We start from the raw sequence: 11180 nt of genomic DNA, 5'->3' as shown, positions 1-11180 counted from the left end.
TCCAACATTGGCCTCTGGCCAGTCCTGTTCCCAGATGCTCACTCTAAGTGCCCTGCACAGCCTGTACCTGAAAGCCAGACACTATGCCCCTTCTATCCACAGTGCAAATAAACTTCCTGAAGCCTTGTGGGGCTGGATGGCGATAGGAAATGGCTGGTTTTTCAGAGATGAGAGGCCTAGCTGGGAGACAGACCCACACAGCCACAATCTGTGGGACCTCCATCTGTGGGGCTCTGAACTACGGGAGGTTGGATTCTGAATGTCATGGGGAGTCATAGCTGGGAGCACCAATAGGAAAGAAGACTGGCAGAAGCCAGGAAGAGGCTGAGGAAAGCTTTCTGCTCCAGAATCTTACTTGAAACATCAGCCACTGCCCCAGGCCTGTTCTGTGGGACAATGTCCCTGGAACACTTAGTCCTTGCTCCTAGGAATCCTCTATCTAGTACAGTAGCCCTGGTGTCCAGTCCTTGGTACCTGCTCTCTATGCAGGGATAATTGAGTATTAAAGGAGTTGGGGAGATAGCCTAGGCACCTCCTGGTGTCTGGCCTTTGTCAGTGGGGGTCCTTCTGATAGCTTTCCCAAAGGCAACCAGACCCTGAGATAGACTCATGGATGTATGAGAAGAGTAAGTCCCCATCAGAATCTTAGAGAATGTGCTTATCATGACTTGGGCAGGTTGTTCTTCCTCTGGACCAGTTATCTCATCTATGGGTTGGGGCTGATAACTGTCAGGGATTTCTTCTGGGCAATTCCTAGCTTTTCACCATTCAGTCTTTCTCTGTCTCACACCCCCAAGGTCTCTCTCCTCCACACAGGAAAGCACCAAGCTGGTAGGGGCAAAAAAAAAAAAAAAAAAAAAAAAATCATTTTTTCTCTCAAATTCTTTCTCCATGGCATCAGGTGTGCCTCGACACCCTCCTTGCAGCTCTTACAAACCAGGCAGTGTGCAGGGCACAGTCTAGCAAGAGGATTCAGCAAAATGGGTGGCTGGGGCAGTTGCTAAGGACCAGAACAGTAAAGTCAGCACAACCAAGCAAGGACATGAAGCCAAGTCACTTGGGAGAAACAGGAATAGCATACCCAGGACAATGACAGTGGACAGAGGCAGCCACCAGGTCTACCAGGATGGGCAAAGGTGATTGTCGGGGCCTAGACCAAGAGATTCAAGGGCCTCGGGAGGCTATTTTTAACTCAGCTTAATTTCTCTACCTGGAAAACAGCTCTTGTCAGTGGGGTAGCACTGTTCCCGGAAAGGCTCCATCCCCTAAGACAGGCTGGACTCGCTCGGATTCCTAGGCGGGCCTCTCCGTTACAGACAGCCTAGCCCAGCCAGCTGGAGCCTGAGCCAGGGAAGGTGAGAAACCAGAGCCAGCAAGACAGCTTCCTGTGCTGACCCTGTGAGGCTGCAGTGGCCCCTGCCATGTTGTCACCCTCTCTCACACCCAGAAGGATCCTGTCTCCTGCTCCATTTAATTCTTCTATTATGCTTCCAGACCCAGAGCCTCTGGTTCCCTATTGTCCTGGGCAGGCATTTTGCATTTGTATGAAGATTAGACAGGTTAGAACCCTGCCTCTGCTCCCCCTGGTCTTTCTCTTTTACTTTCTGAAATCCCAGCTCTGTCTTGCTCCCTGCTTCCTGGTCCTCCCAAGCTCCCCTCCGGTACCTGTCTTTTTGTTTCCCTCCCCACCTTGACCCTACTCCTTCCTACTGACCTGCACTCTCTTCTGTCTTCTGGCTTCCCACCCTCTACACCCCCACGCAAGTCACAATCCACATTCTCTCAGAGCCTAATTGAATTGCTTACCTCATTTCAGAACTATTCTTCTAAATTCGTACAGAGCTGCAGCATAGGGAGGGCAGTGGACCCCTCAGGGGAGTCCATTGTGGTTTGCTAGTGAGGTCAAGATTGGGGTTCCAACAGGGGCTCTGTCATAAGCCAGTTTTGCGGCTGATGCAAATCCCTACACACACATACACATAGGTCACCCTGGAAACACAGTGGCCTATACCTTTCCAATCCCTATTTCCTCTTTATCCATTTTTAATGCAGGAACTAAAAAGTCTACACAGACATAAAAAGATGCTGAAAGGTCTGGGTTCTACAGTCCAAACCCAGGCCAGTTCTAATCACTCTCTCTCCCTCAGAGTGCATTCATGGGGCTCCATCAATGCCCCCCATATACAGGGAAGAGCACAGGCCATGCCCTCTGTAGGGCTTTAGACCTCAAGAATATAAGGTAAGTCTATTACCATGAGACAGGCAGGCCAGGCACAGAGGGGCGGCCAGTACACTGAGGTACATTCATCTGCCCCGTCCCTTCCCCACAGTGTCTTTGCTTTTGCCACCAAGACTTGTGGAGCAGCCTAGGCACCGCAAGTAGAATGCCAGGCCCTGAGAGGCCTTTGCCTTGCCTTCCTCTTTCTCCTACTCCTTTATTTATTCATTATTGTGGGTGCATATTTGTGTGTGTGTGTGTGTGTGTGTGTGTGTGTGTGTGTGTGTGTGAGAGAGAGAGAGAGAGAGAGAGAGAGAGAGAGAGAGAGAGAGAGAGAGATGTCTGCGTGACTGTGGGGCATTCATGTTGTGGCACACGTGTGGAGGTCAGAGGACAACTTTTAGGTGATAGTTCTCTCCTACCTTGTTAAGGCAAGGTTGCAAGGTTTCTCTTGTCACCTCTGGGTTACTCCAGGCAAGCTGGCCTTAATTATATAAATTCTCCTGTCTCCACCTCTCACCTCACTGTAGAAATCCTGGGAATATAGATACACACCACCACTGGGTTCTAGGGATCAAACTCAGATCATCAGATTTGTGTGACAAGCACTTCACCCTCTGAGCCACTTTGCCAGCCTCCCATATCTCTCTGTGTCTCTGTTTCTCTCTCTCTCTCTCTCTCTCTCTCTCTGCATAAAGTAGCTACTGAGGGGACACAAATATTCTGTTCTGTCCACACTGCTGGGGAACCATGCAGGACACCTTCTGTGTGCCCATGGAGTGTCTTCCTAGAAAGTCCTCTGAAGTATCTTCTCTATCTCAAAGGAGTATTTGAGTCCCTGTTTTGGTTTTGTTTGACAAGCAAGGAAACTGAGGCCCAAGACACTATCTGGGCTGTGGTCACATAAGCGAGTAGTTTCCAGAAACGACCAGAATTCCTACTGCAGGTTGGGGGCGGGAGAGGGGAGCAGTATGTCCTGGGTAAAATGGGGATGAGGCAGCCTCAGGTAGTCAAAGGTCAGGCGTGAGTTGTGCCATTCCTGAGGCCAGTGGTCCCAAAGGGGGCTCTGACTCGCCCAAGGCCATGAAGCCTTGAGTAGGCCTTTCACCTCCCACGCAGTGAAGGGCTATCACAGCTTGCTTCACAGCGGGCAGGGAGGAGGGTGGCAGACTCCCCGTAAAGAGGGAGGGTTTGCTTTTAGATGAGACCTCTGCTACAAACTTCCAGTTCAGGAGTGCTAGTCAGAGGTAGGGAGGAGCCAGCCGGGGAGCACTTCGGGCTAACTTCAGAACTCAGAGGGGCCTTAGGCCTGCAGGGAGCCCGGAGACTCCTGAAGGTGTTCCAGCGCAGCGCAGAGGGTGGAGCCCAGCCTTCCACCTCCCTCCCCCCTCACCGGGAGGCCAGGGCGGGCCAGGCACCCAGGGAGGAGGCGGTGTCCCTGGCTCTCTGCCCAAGGTGCAGCAGCTAGGCGAGGCGGGGCTGCACCATAGGGGCGGGCGGGCGCCCTGCCTGGTATTATAAGAGGCGGTCAGGGCATCTCAGCAATGAGCTCCCAGCTCGGCTTAGCAGCAGGACACTGGCGACCTGCGCTCCCTGCTCCCTTGGCCCAGCCAAGCACTCTGCCGCTGCTATGGTCTCCGCCTGGTGTTCCATCGCTCTAGCCCTGCTTTTGGCCCTGCATGAAGGTGAGCTGCCCTCCCTAAAGCGTTGCGATCCCAGGGTCTATTCATTGGTGTCTCCTCCAGGGGCATGGTGCTTCCTTCCCAAAACCAACTGGGGGCATAGAGCAGGGAGCCCGCAGTAGGAGCTGCCACTGCAGCGTGCAGGCACAGCGCTGGTAGCTGGGGCTTCCCCAGGCTAGCCAATGGTTCCAGAGCACCAAGGGTGTCAACTTCCTTGTTGTGTAAGAGGAGGAGCCCTGCGGGTCCCCTAACCCAGGCAGGCCAGGTGTCCTGACCTCTCCACCTCTCTCTCCCTCCTGTGTGCAGGGAAGGGCCAGGCAGCAACCACAATGGAGCAGCCAGCCTCAGCACCCAAGGGCCGAGGCCACCACCTGCGTTTTCGTCGTTGCTCCTGCAACTCCTGGCTTGACAAGGAATGTGTGTACTTCTGCCACCTGGACATCATCTGGGTGAACACCGCAGGGTGAGCATGCACCAGGACTGTGGGAGAGGGTCGAGGTGAAGGCTTTTGGCTAGCTAGCAACCTCTGCAACTCCCTGGCTCACCATGAGTCTTAGGATACTGGGAGAGGACCCGTAGTGACTAGTTATGTATCAACTCCCACGTGGGAGCCACTGGAGTTAGGCAGAGGGCTCTGTACCCTTCCCACCCTCACAACAGCCAGTAGTAAAGTGCTAGCTCCGTTTTCCAGAACTAAGTATGGGGACTCAGAGATGTGAGGTGGCTTCTTCAGGATCACAGAGGAGAGAAAAGGTTGTAGGTTCCTTTCCAAGTCTAGAGATGCTGGAACTCGACCACACTTCCCCTGCAGAGAATAACCCTATGCATGACAGCATCGGCGACCAGACCATGCTCTGTGCAGGGCACTCCAAGTGGAGTTCCATCCACTGAGCCGCCAGCCTCCCCACAAGACAGGCACTGCTTGCAGCCCCCAACAGGACAGACAAGAAGTCTGCCTGGGATACCCAGGCAGGAGCCAGAGCTGGGTTCTGCCTGCCCCGCGCTGCCCCCAGGCCCCTGCATACCTCAGGTTGAAGTTTCTGTGTATGTTTGTATTTTTTTTTCCCTTCTCCAAATTGCATAAGGCAAGAGACGCTGAGCACATAAGCGTGCGTATAACTAATCCACATCCAAAAGCTGGCTCAGGGCGGGAACCCTGCCAGTCCCTGCGTGTCGGGTCCACCCAGAATCACTGCAGCTCCAACTGCCAGGCCACTTAAAATTAGCTGTTGACCAAAGGTGTTGGGTGGACTAGTCTCAGGGCCCCTACTCCACCTACCTTGGCCAAACTGGATCAGAAATCAATCCCATTACACATGCACGCACCAACACACTCACACATACACACACACACACACACACACACACACACACAGAGAGACAACTCAAAGGTATATTTGTTACACTTCTTCCAACATGTGGGGGGACCAACTGTGAGCCAGATGCTTCACTCTGGCAGCTGAACCGGCCTCCTTTCCTCCTGGCCTAGGTAGGGGTCCACTGAGCACAGAGGACCAGCCCAGGTTTCACTGGGACTGTAGACCCACTCCTTACATTCCCCTGCAGGAACTCCCAGCAGAGCAGTGTGCAGAGCCATTGATAGAGGAGTGTGTGACCTGATGGCTTAATATGGGAAGGAGTGGGGTGGTCACCTTCCTGGGGGTGTGACTGGCTGTACAGTGTGGACCGTCTCTGCTGGCCAGTGATGTGTTTACTAATCCCGTGTCTCTCCTTTCTCTCCTCTCTGCTCCCCACCCACCACCCTCTGCATGTACACACTACCTTGCTGGCTTCCCGCCCACAGACAGACAGCTCCCTACGGCCTGGGAAACCCGCCAAGGCGCCGGCGCCGCTCCCTGCCAAAGCGTTGTGAGTGCTCTGCTGCAGGAGACTCTGCCTGTGCCACCTTCTGCCATCGGAGACCCTGGTAGGTGCACTCCTAGCCTGCAGGGGTTGGGTGACTGCCGGCTGGGACCAGGCCTAGAAACGGGGTATCTGGGAGACTAGTAGAAGAGTGGAGGCCCAGAGAAGACAAGCAACATCTGAGAGCCCATAAGTACACTGGGTCCGTGGCAGAGTCTCTTCCCACGGGAGTACCCTCAGTCGCTCCCTCTGCTCGGCTCTAAGGCTTCTGGGAGCACACATCTCCACTCCTGGGGAGGAGAGGCACAACCCAGGTGATAGCCCAGCCTCAGAGTGGCAGGCCTTGTGTCAGGCCCACAAGGAACCAGGTCTCCCTGGGCTTCAGGTTCTAACTTAGGGCTCTGGTACTTCATAGTTTGTTTGGAAGAAAAATAACATCTAGAGGTGGCAATCTGTGACAGGTACCAGAGTTGTCAGAGTGGTCAGTTATGCACTCATGGCCAGGGATGATAGCCTCATGGCCAGGGATAGCCTCTTGGGCCTCAGTTTCCTTTATTGCCAAACAAGACCAAAACAGGGGGCTCGAGAAAACACTTCAGAGCCCTTTCTAGGGAGATACTCCACAGGCACACAGAAGGTGTCCTGCTTGGTTTCCCCGTGTAGACAGAGCAGAATATTTTGTCTCACCCAGGGAACTGGGGTATGGATGCCAAGTCTCCTTGGTTTTCCCATCTGTGAAAGGGGAGGCTTCGTTCCTCCCCTCCTCCTCTTGGACCCTGGAGAAAGCAAAGACTGAGTGCTCCAGTTCCAAAGACAGTTTACGAGAAACTCCTCCTCTGAAGCTCCAGCTGGGGTTCCACCCCTGCCTCAGTTTCCCCTGCAACTGCAGGTGGCCAGATTCTGGGAAGGCCAGCCACCCATCTGCCTCTTTCTGAAGCTCAGAACACATTCCCAGTAGCTCAGTTTTCCTTGGTACCCACCCCGCCCAGGGAGGGAAAGGTGCCAGGTGCACAGAGTGGAAATGTATCTGCTCCTGAGGGCAGGGGTGGGGGCTGGGCTGGGCCTGCAGCCAGGTTGCTTCAGGGTTCAGGCCAGCCCCTCACTTGTTGCTACTTCATTCATTCAGGCCTGAAGCAGTGGTCACCCAAAGCAGCCAGGCTCCTACTGCTGGATTCAAGACTGCCAAGATGTGGGCTGCTGAGGGAGACCTCCTCCGAAAGCTGAGGTAAGAGGAACTGCATGGTTGACTGCTTTCTGTGTGCTTTACATGTTTGTCTTATTTTCTGTTGAGGCGGCATGGGGGACTTCATTGTCTCTCCTAAAAAACAAAGGCTCAGAGAGGTCACCCCACTTGTTTAGAGTCACACAGCATCCATCACATCTGGCTATATCAAGAGGCTATGGTCTTTTTAAAAAATTTAAATAAAAAGTTTTTAGACTTATTTTTACATGTATGAGTGTTTTGTCTACATGTATGTATGCACATCACGTGTATGCTTAGAAGTGAGAAAGAGTCTTCCATTTGTATGCAACTTATGTGCTCTAAGAAGAGGTCATCAGATCCTCTGGAACTGGAATTATGGATTGTTGTGAGCTGCCATGAGGTTCTGGGAACAGAACCCTGGTTCTCTGAAAAACGCAGAAAGTGCTCTTAACTGCTGAGCCATCTCTCTACCCCTAAGCCCCAAGCCTCTGATCTTAACTACCACTGCCTATGATCACCAGATGTGAACTGGGCCTCAGGGCACTGACTGGGACGAACTAGTTATTCACTTAGGCATCCTCACTAGACTGGGGCTTAGAGTGAATGGCTCCTGTGCCGCTTACTCCTTAGATACTCCCAATGGGATCACTTCCCTTGGTGGCCACCGGTGGCTCAATACAATGCCCACAAATGTTTGTCCAAACAAGCTGGCTTGAGGACAGAAACCTCTCCTTGGACCATTCAATGGAGTGACCCAGGGGTAGCTGGTGGGGCAGAGACTACTGGCGGAGAACCCACCTCAGCCACAAACAGGCTTTCTGAGCCCTGAGTAGTGGTTAGGCTTCTCCGTGGTCCAGATTTTGACTTTTGAAGCAATGTCCATCCTGCAGGGCTTTCCTGAGGTTGGATGCATTACTGTGTATGAAACATGTGTCTGTGCAGCTCTGGAGGCCTTGGCCACACCTGCCTCTGCCACAGAGGGGTCCGCAGGGCTAGACAGTACCTAGTGTGGCTCCTTGGAAGCTCCCATCTTTGGGAAAAGGTAGAAAAATGGAGCAAAGGTGTTAGACTAAGCAAGGCAGGTGGCTGCATGTACCCAAGAGCTGGCCGATAATAAGGAAAGGCTTTGCAAATACACAGTACTTCACAGTGTGCACATGGTGCGGCACTTCACGATTTACAGACAGCTTGCTTAACAACCCAAGCATTCATCCTGCTAGCAATTCAGAGTTTTTGCTGTTCCTGTTGCTTGGGTTTGTTGTTTTTTGGTTTGTTAGGGTTTGGTTTTGAGACAGGATCTCATTCAGTATGTAGCCCAGGCTGGCTTTGAGCTCAGGGCCGCCCTATAGTCTCAGCTCCTCAAGTGCTGGGCCTAGTTGATGTTTTAAAATCAGTAAAAAGGTCTCAGAGAGAGTAAACCCTGCCCAGGTTCCTAAACCTGGCCCTGAGGCCCAGCTTCTCACTCCCAGGTAGAACTCTTAGGCTAAGGAAGAGGGCAGTTGCCCGTTCCCAGAGCGGTGGCCATGAGCTCAGCCAAGCTCAAACAAAGGGCCTCTAGGACCGCGCTGTGTGGACAAGCCCACCTTGGTGCAGATGGTAACGTACAACTAGAGTCAGGTGACATAGTTTAGGATGAAGGAAGATGGATGCTAGGAAGGAAGGATATTCTCAAGGTGTGGGAAAGGGAACGCACATGACAGGCAGGGCCCAGGCCGTCCTTAGCAGGCCCCTCATCCCAGCAGCATCTGTTGCTGAGTATAAGCTCTGTCACTGACCCCATGAGCAGAGAAGCTCCTGAGACTGGTCTGAGCCACCCAGACCTTTATGGGCAGGCCTTGTGTGGGCTACAACCCTGCTCTGACCAGCTGTTCCCTGAGATCTAGGCAGAGAGAGAGGGTCTAGACCCAACCATCTCTCTCCTAAAGGAACCTGGGACATCCTCCTGAGATGCTAACTGATCTTCTTCCATTTCCAGGGATATCTCAGCTGCCAAGCTCCGCTTTGCCAGGCTACGGCCAGAGGTGACAAGAGAGGCCATCCCTGCACACTCTAGATGGAGGAAGAGATAACACCATGAGCTTCAGGACCGTTGAGAAAGAAGCCCACGTGGAGATGAGAGGAAGTGGGCAGCTGATGGGAGACCCTATGCCTGTCTCCTGGGCCAAGGCCTCAGATCCTGGCTAGCCAGACCCGTCTGATGGGTTCAGCACGAGCTCTGGCCTCTTACAGCAACTCTGCGTCTTTACACTGCCAGGGCCACCCTCAGCACCTGGACAGCAGTGCAGCCAACCAGTGCTGACTGCTGGCCACAGTCTTGCTTGGAGGAGGAGCTATGTGAGGACAAATGAACATGCTGACTGTGTCCTGCGGAGAGTCCTGTTTGCTGGACTGCAATTCGGGAGCAATCCCACAGCAGGACACAATTACCTAAGCCACATCTGGAGACTGGACAGTCATCCTAATGACTGACACCGTGGCTGACCCCTATGGCCCTCTCTGGTTCCCCTTCCCTAGAGGTCTTGCAACCTGTTCTCTTGGGATACTTTTGGGGAACGCAGAGCCTACTATACTTCGCTCATCTGTATATAAGTTATTTGCTCTAAGAACTTTGAGATTCTTATTATTTATTTTAATGTATTTTTTTAGAGCCTCAATGGTTTACTTATGAACTTGTGTTTGTAATAAAGGGTGAAATGGCCTTCTAAGAGTTTGTCTTGGCCACGAGAGGTGGGTGTCTCCTCCCAGGAGGGACTGTTTGGGAGTTAAAAGAAGACAGGAAGAAGAGGAACGTTCCACCACTTAGGTAGCTGGGGCCCAGGTTCCACTTGTCTCTTGCTGGGCTTCTCTGGCTACTAAGATGCTCCCTCTGGGGTTTTACCTGTCATGGCTTGCACAGCCATCTGCAGCTGTGACATTGGGACTCTGGGCCATATACTCACATCAGACCAGAATACAATGGCCAGGCCTTCTTCAAGAGCATGTTTGGAAGAAACCAGGTCTATGAGGGTACAGAGACAATCTTCAGCTCCAGAAAACTTGTCCAGCCAGGGCCTGATTGGGAAGCCACAACATATCTGTCCTGTGCCAAGTGTGCAATCCTGATGGTTGGCAGTGGTGCCAAGACCCAGCCACAGCCTGGCCTTGCCTCTTCCCTTAAGTCCTCCGGAGGTCCAGGAATAAAATTGGACACTTCTCTGACTGACGGACGGAACCTAGGAACAACCTCTGATCTAGAACATTCCTGCCAGCAGCTACCTGGACTCTTGGCCAGCTGAATCTCCCACAAGCAAGCTGTGTCCTATTCCCATGGCTGGGAATGGCTGGCTCATACTGGGAGTGGCAGGCTGTGACCTAAGCCAGCTGTCAGGAAATATTTATGGAGCAGGCAATAATCATTTACATACCTGCTATAACCCTGCCTTTTTCACAAAGCCAACCCCAACCTCCTTCTGGAAGAATGGCGTGCTAGTATGTGTTGGCTCCCATTGCCCACTGGCCTGCTTCATACTTCACTCACAGTAACTCATTTTACCTTCCCAGCAACTCATGCTTTCCAGATGAGGAAAAATGACAGAGACACACAGAGGCTTCCCTTAAGGCGCACAGCATCTAAATCAAAACATTAGGATTGGGATCTAGAATCTATAGCATATATGTATGTAATAAATATGTGCTGGTTAGATTTATGGGTCTGTGCTGCAGTTTGACCTTGGACTTTCTGAGCCTCTGTAGTTCCCTCTAGAGACAGGAAAACGATGATCCCCGATCATAGGACTGTCAGAGCAGGAATGGCAAGTTCTGGGCCCGAGCCAGGGAAGCAGAGCATGCTTGTCAGACAGCACACAGGATTGGGACAGAGCCAAGGGTCTATGTGGAAGCAGACTGGGACTGACTGGGATAGAGGCAGGGGTCAGAGAAAGGATTCCACATGAAAGCCGTGTTCCTGTTGCCTTCAAGGGTGAGCATGAGACCAATGAGGTGGCTCGCTGGGTAAAGGCACCTGCTGCCAAAACTCAACCTGAGTTTGATCCCTGGGATCCACATAGTAGAAGGAAGGAGGGAACTGACTCCTGAAAGTCGCCTACTTACCTCTACATGTGCACTGTGGCATGTACATACCCCTACACACATGCACACTACATGTACATACTATGCACGCACACAGGCACACATGCATACATGCACACACATTCACACACATGCATACTCATAC

The 11180-nt window shown here is 52.5% G+C and overlaps 1 protein-coding gene across 1 annotated transcript; it reads left to right on the top strand.

The window, feature by feature from the left end:
* Positions 1 to 3715: 3715 nt before the first annotated feature.
* Edn2 (endothelin 2) lies at positions 3716 to 10653 on the top strand. Its single transcript, XM_034503748.3, has 5 exons — positions 3716 to 3903; positions 4207 to 4363; positions 5705 to 5827; positions 6890 to 6988; positions 8943 to 10653. Exons 1-5 carry the CDS (start codon positions 3849 to 3851, stop codon positions 9034 to 9036), a joined length of 528 nt encoding a protein of 175 aa, XP_034359639.1. The 5' UTR covers positions 3716 to 3848; the 3' UTR covers positions 9037 to 10653.
* The last annotated feature ends 527 nt before the right edge of the window (positions 10654 to 11180 follow it).

Source organism: Arvicanthis niloticus, chromosome 5 (genome assembly GCF_011762505.2).
Source record: "Arvicanthis niloticus isolate mArvNil1 chromosome 5, mArvNil1.pat.X, whole genome shotgun sequence".
NCBI classification, from domain to species: domain Eukaryota; kingdom Metazoa; phylum Chordata; class Mammalia; order Rodentia; family Muridae; genus Arvicanthis; species Arvicanthis niloticus.
Note: the sequence above shows the minus strand (reverse complement) of the source record. Positions and strands in the feature narration are given on the sequence as shown.

Coding starts and splice junctions, on each gene's coding strand:
- Edn2 (XM_034503748.3), top strand. CDS start 3,849: ATGGTCTCCGCCTGGTGTTCCATCGCTCTAGCCCTGCTTTTGGCCCTG. Junction 4,364..5,704: donor ATCTGGGTGAACACCGCAGG/GTGAGCATGCAC, acceptor TCCCGCCCACAG/ACAGACAGCTCCCTACGGCC. Junction 6,989..8,942: donor GACCTCCTCCGAAAGCTGAG/GTAAGAGGAACT, acceptor TTCCATTTCCAG/GGATATCTCAGCTGCCAAGC.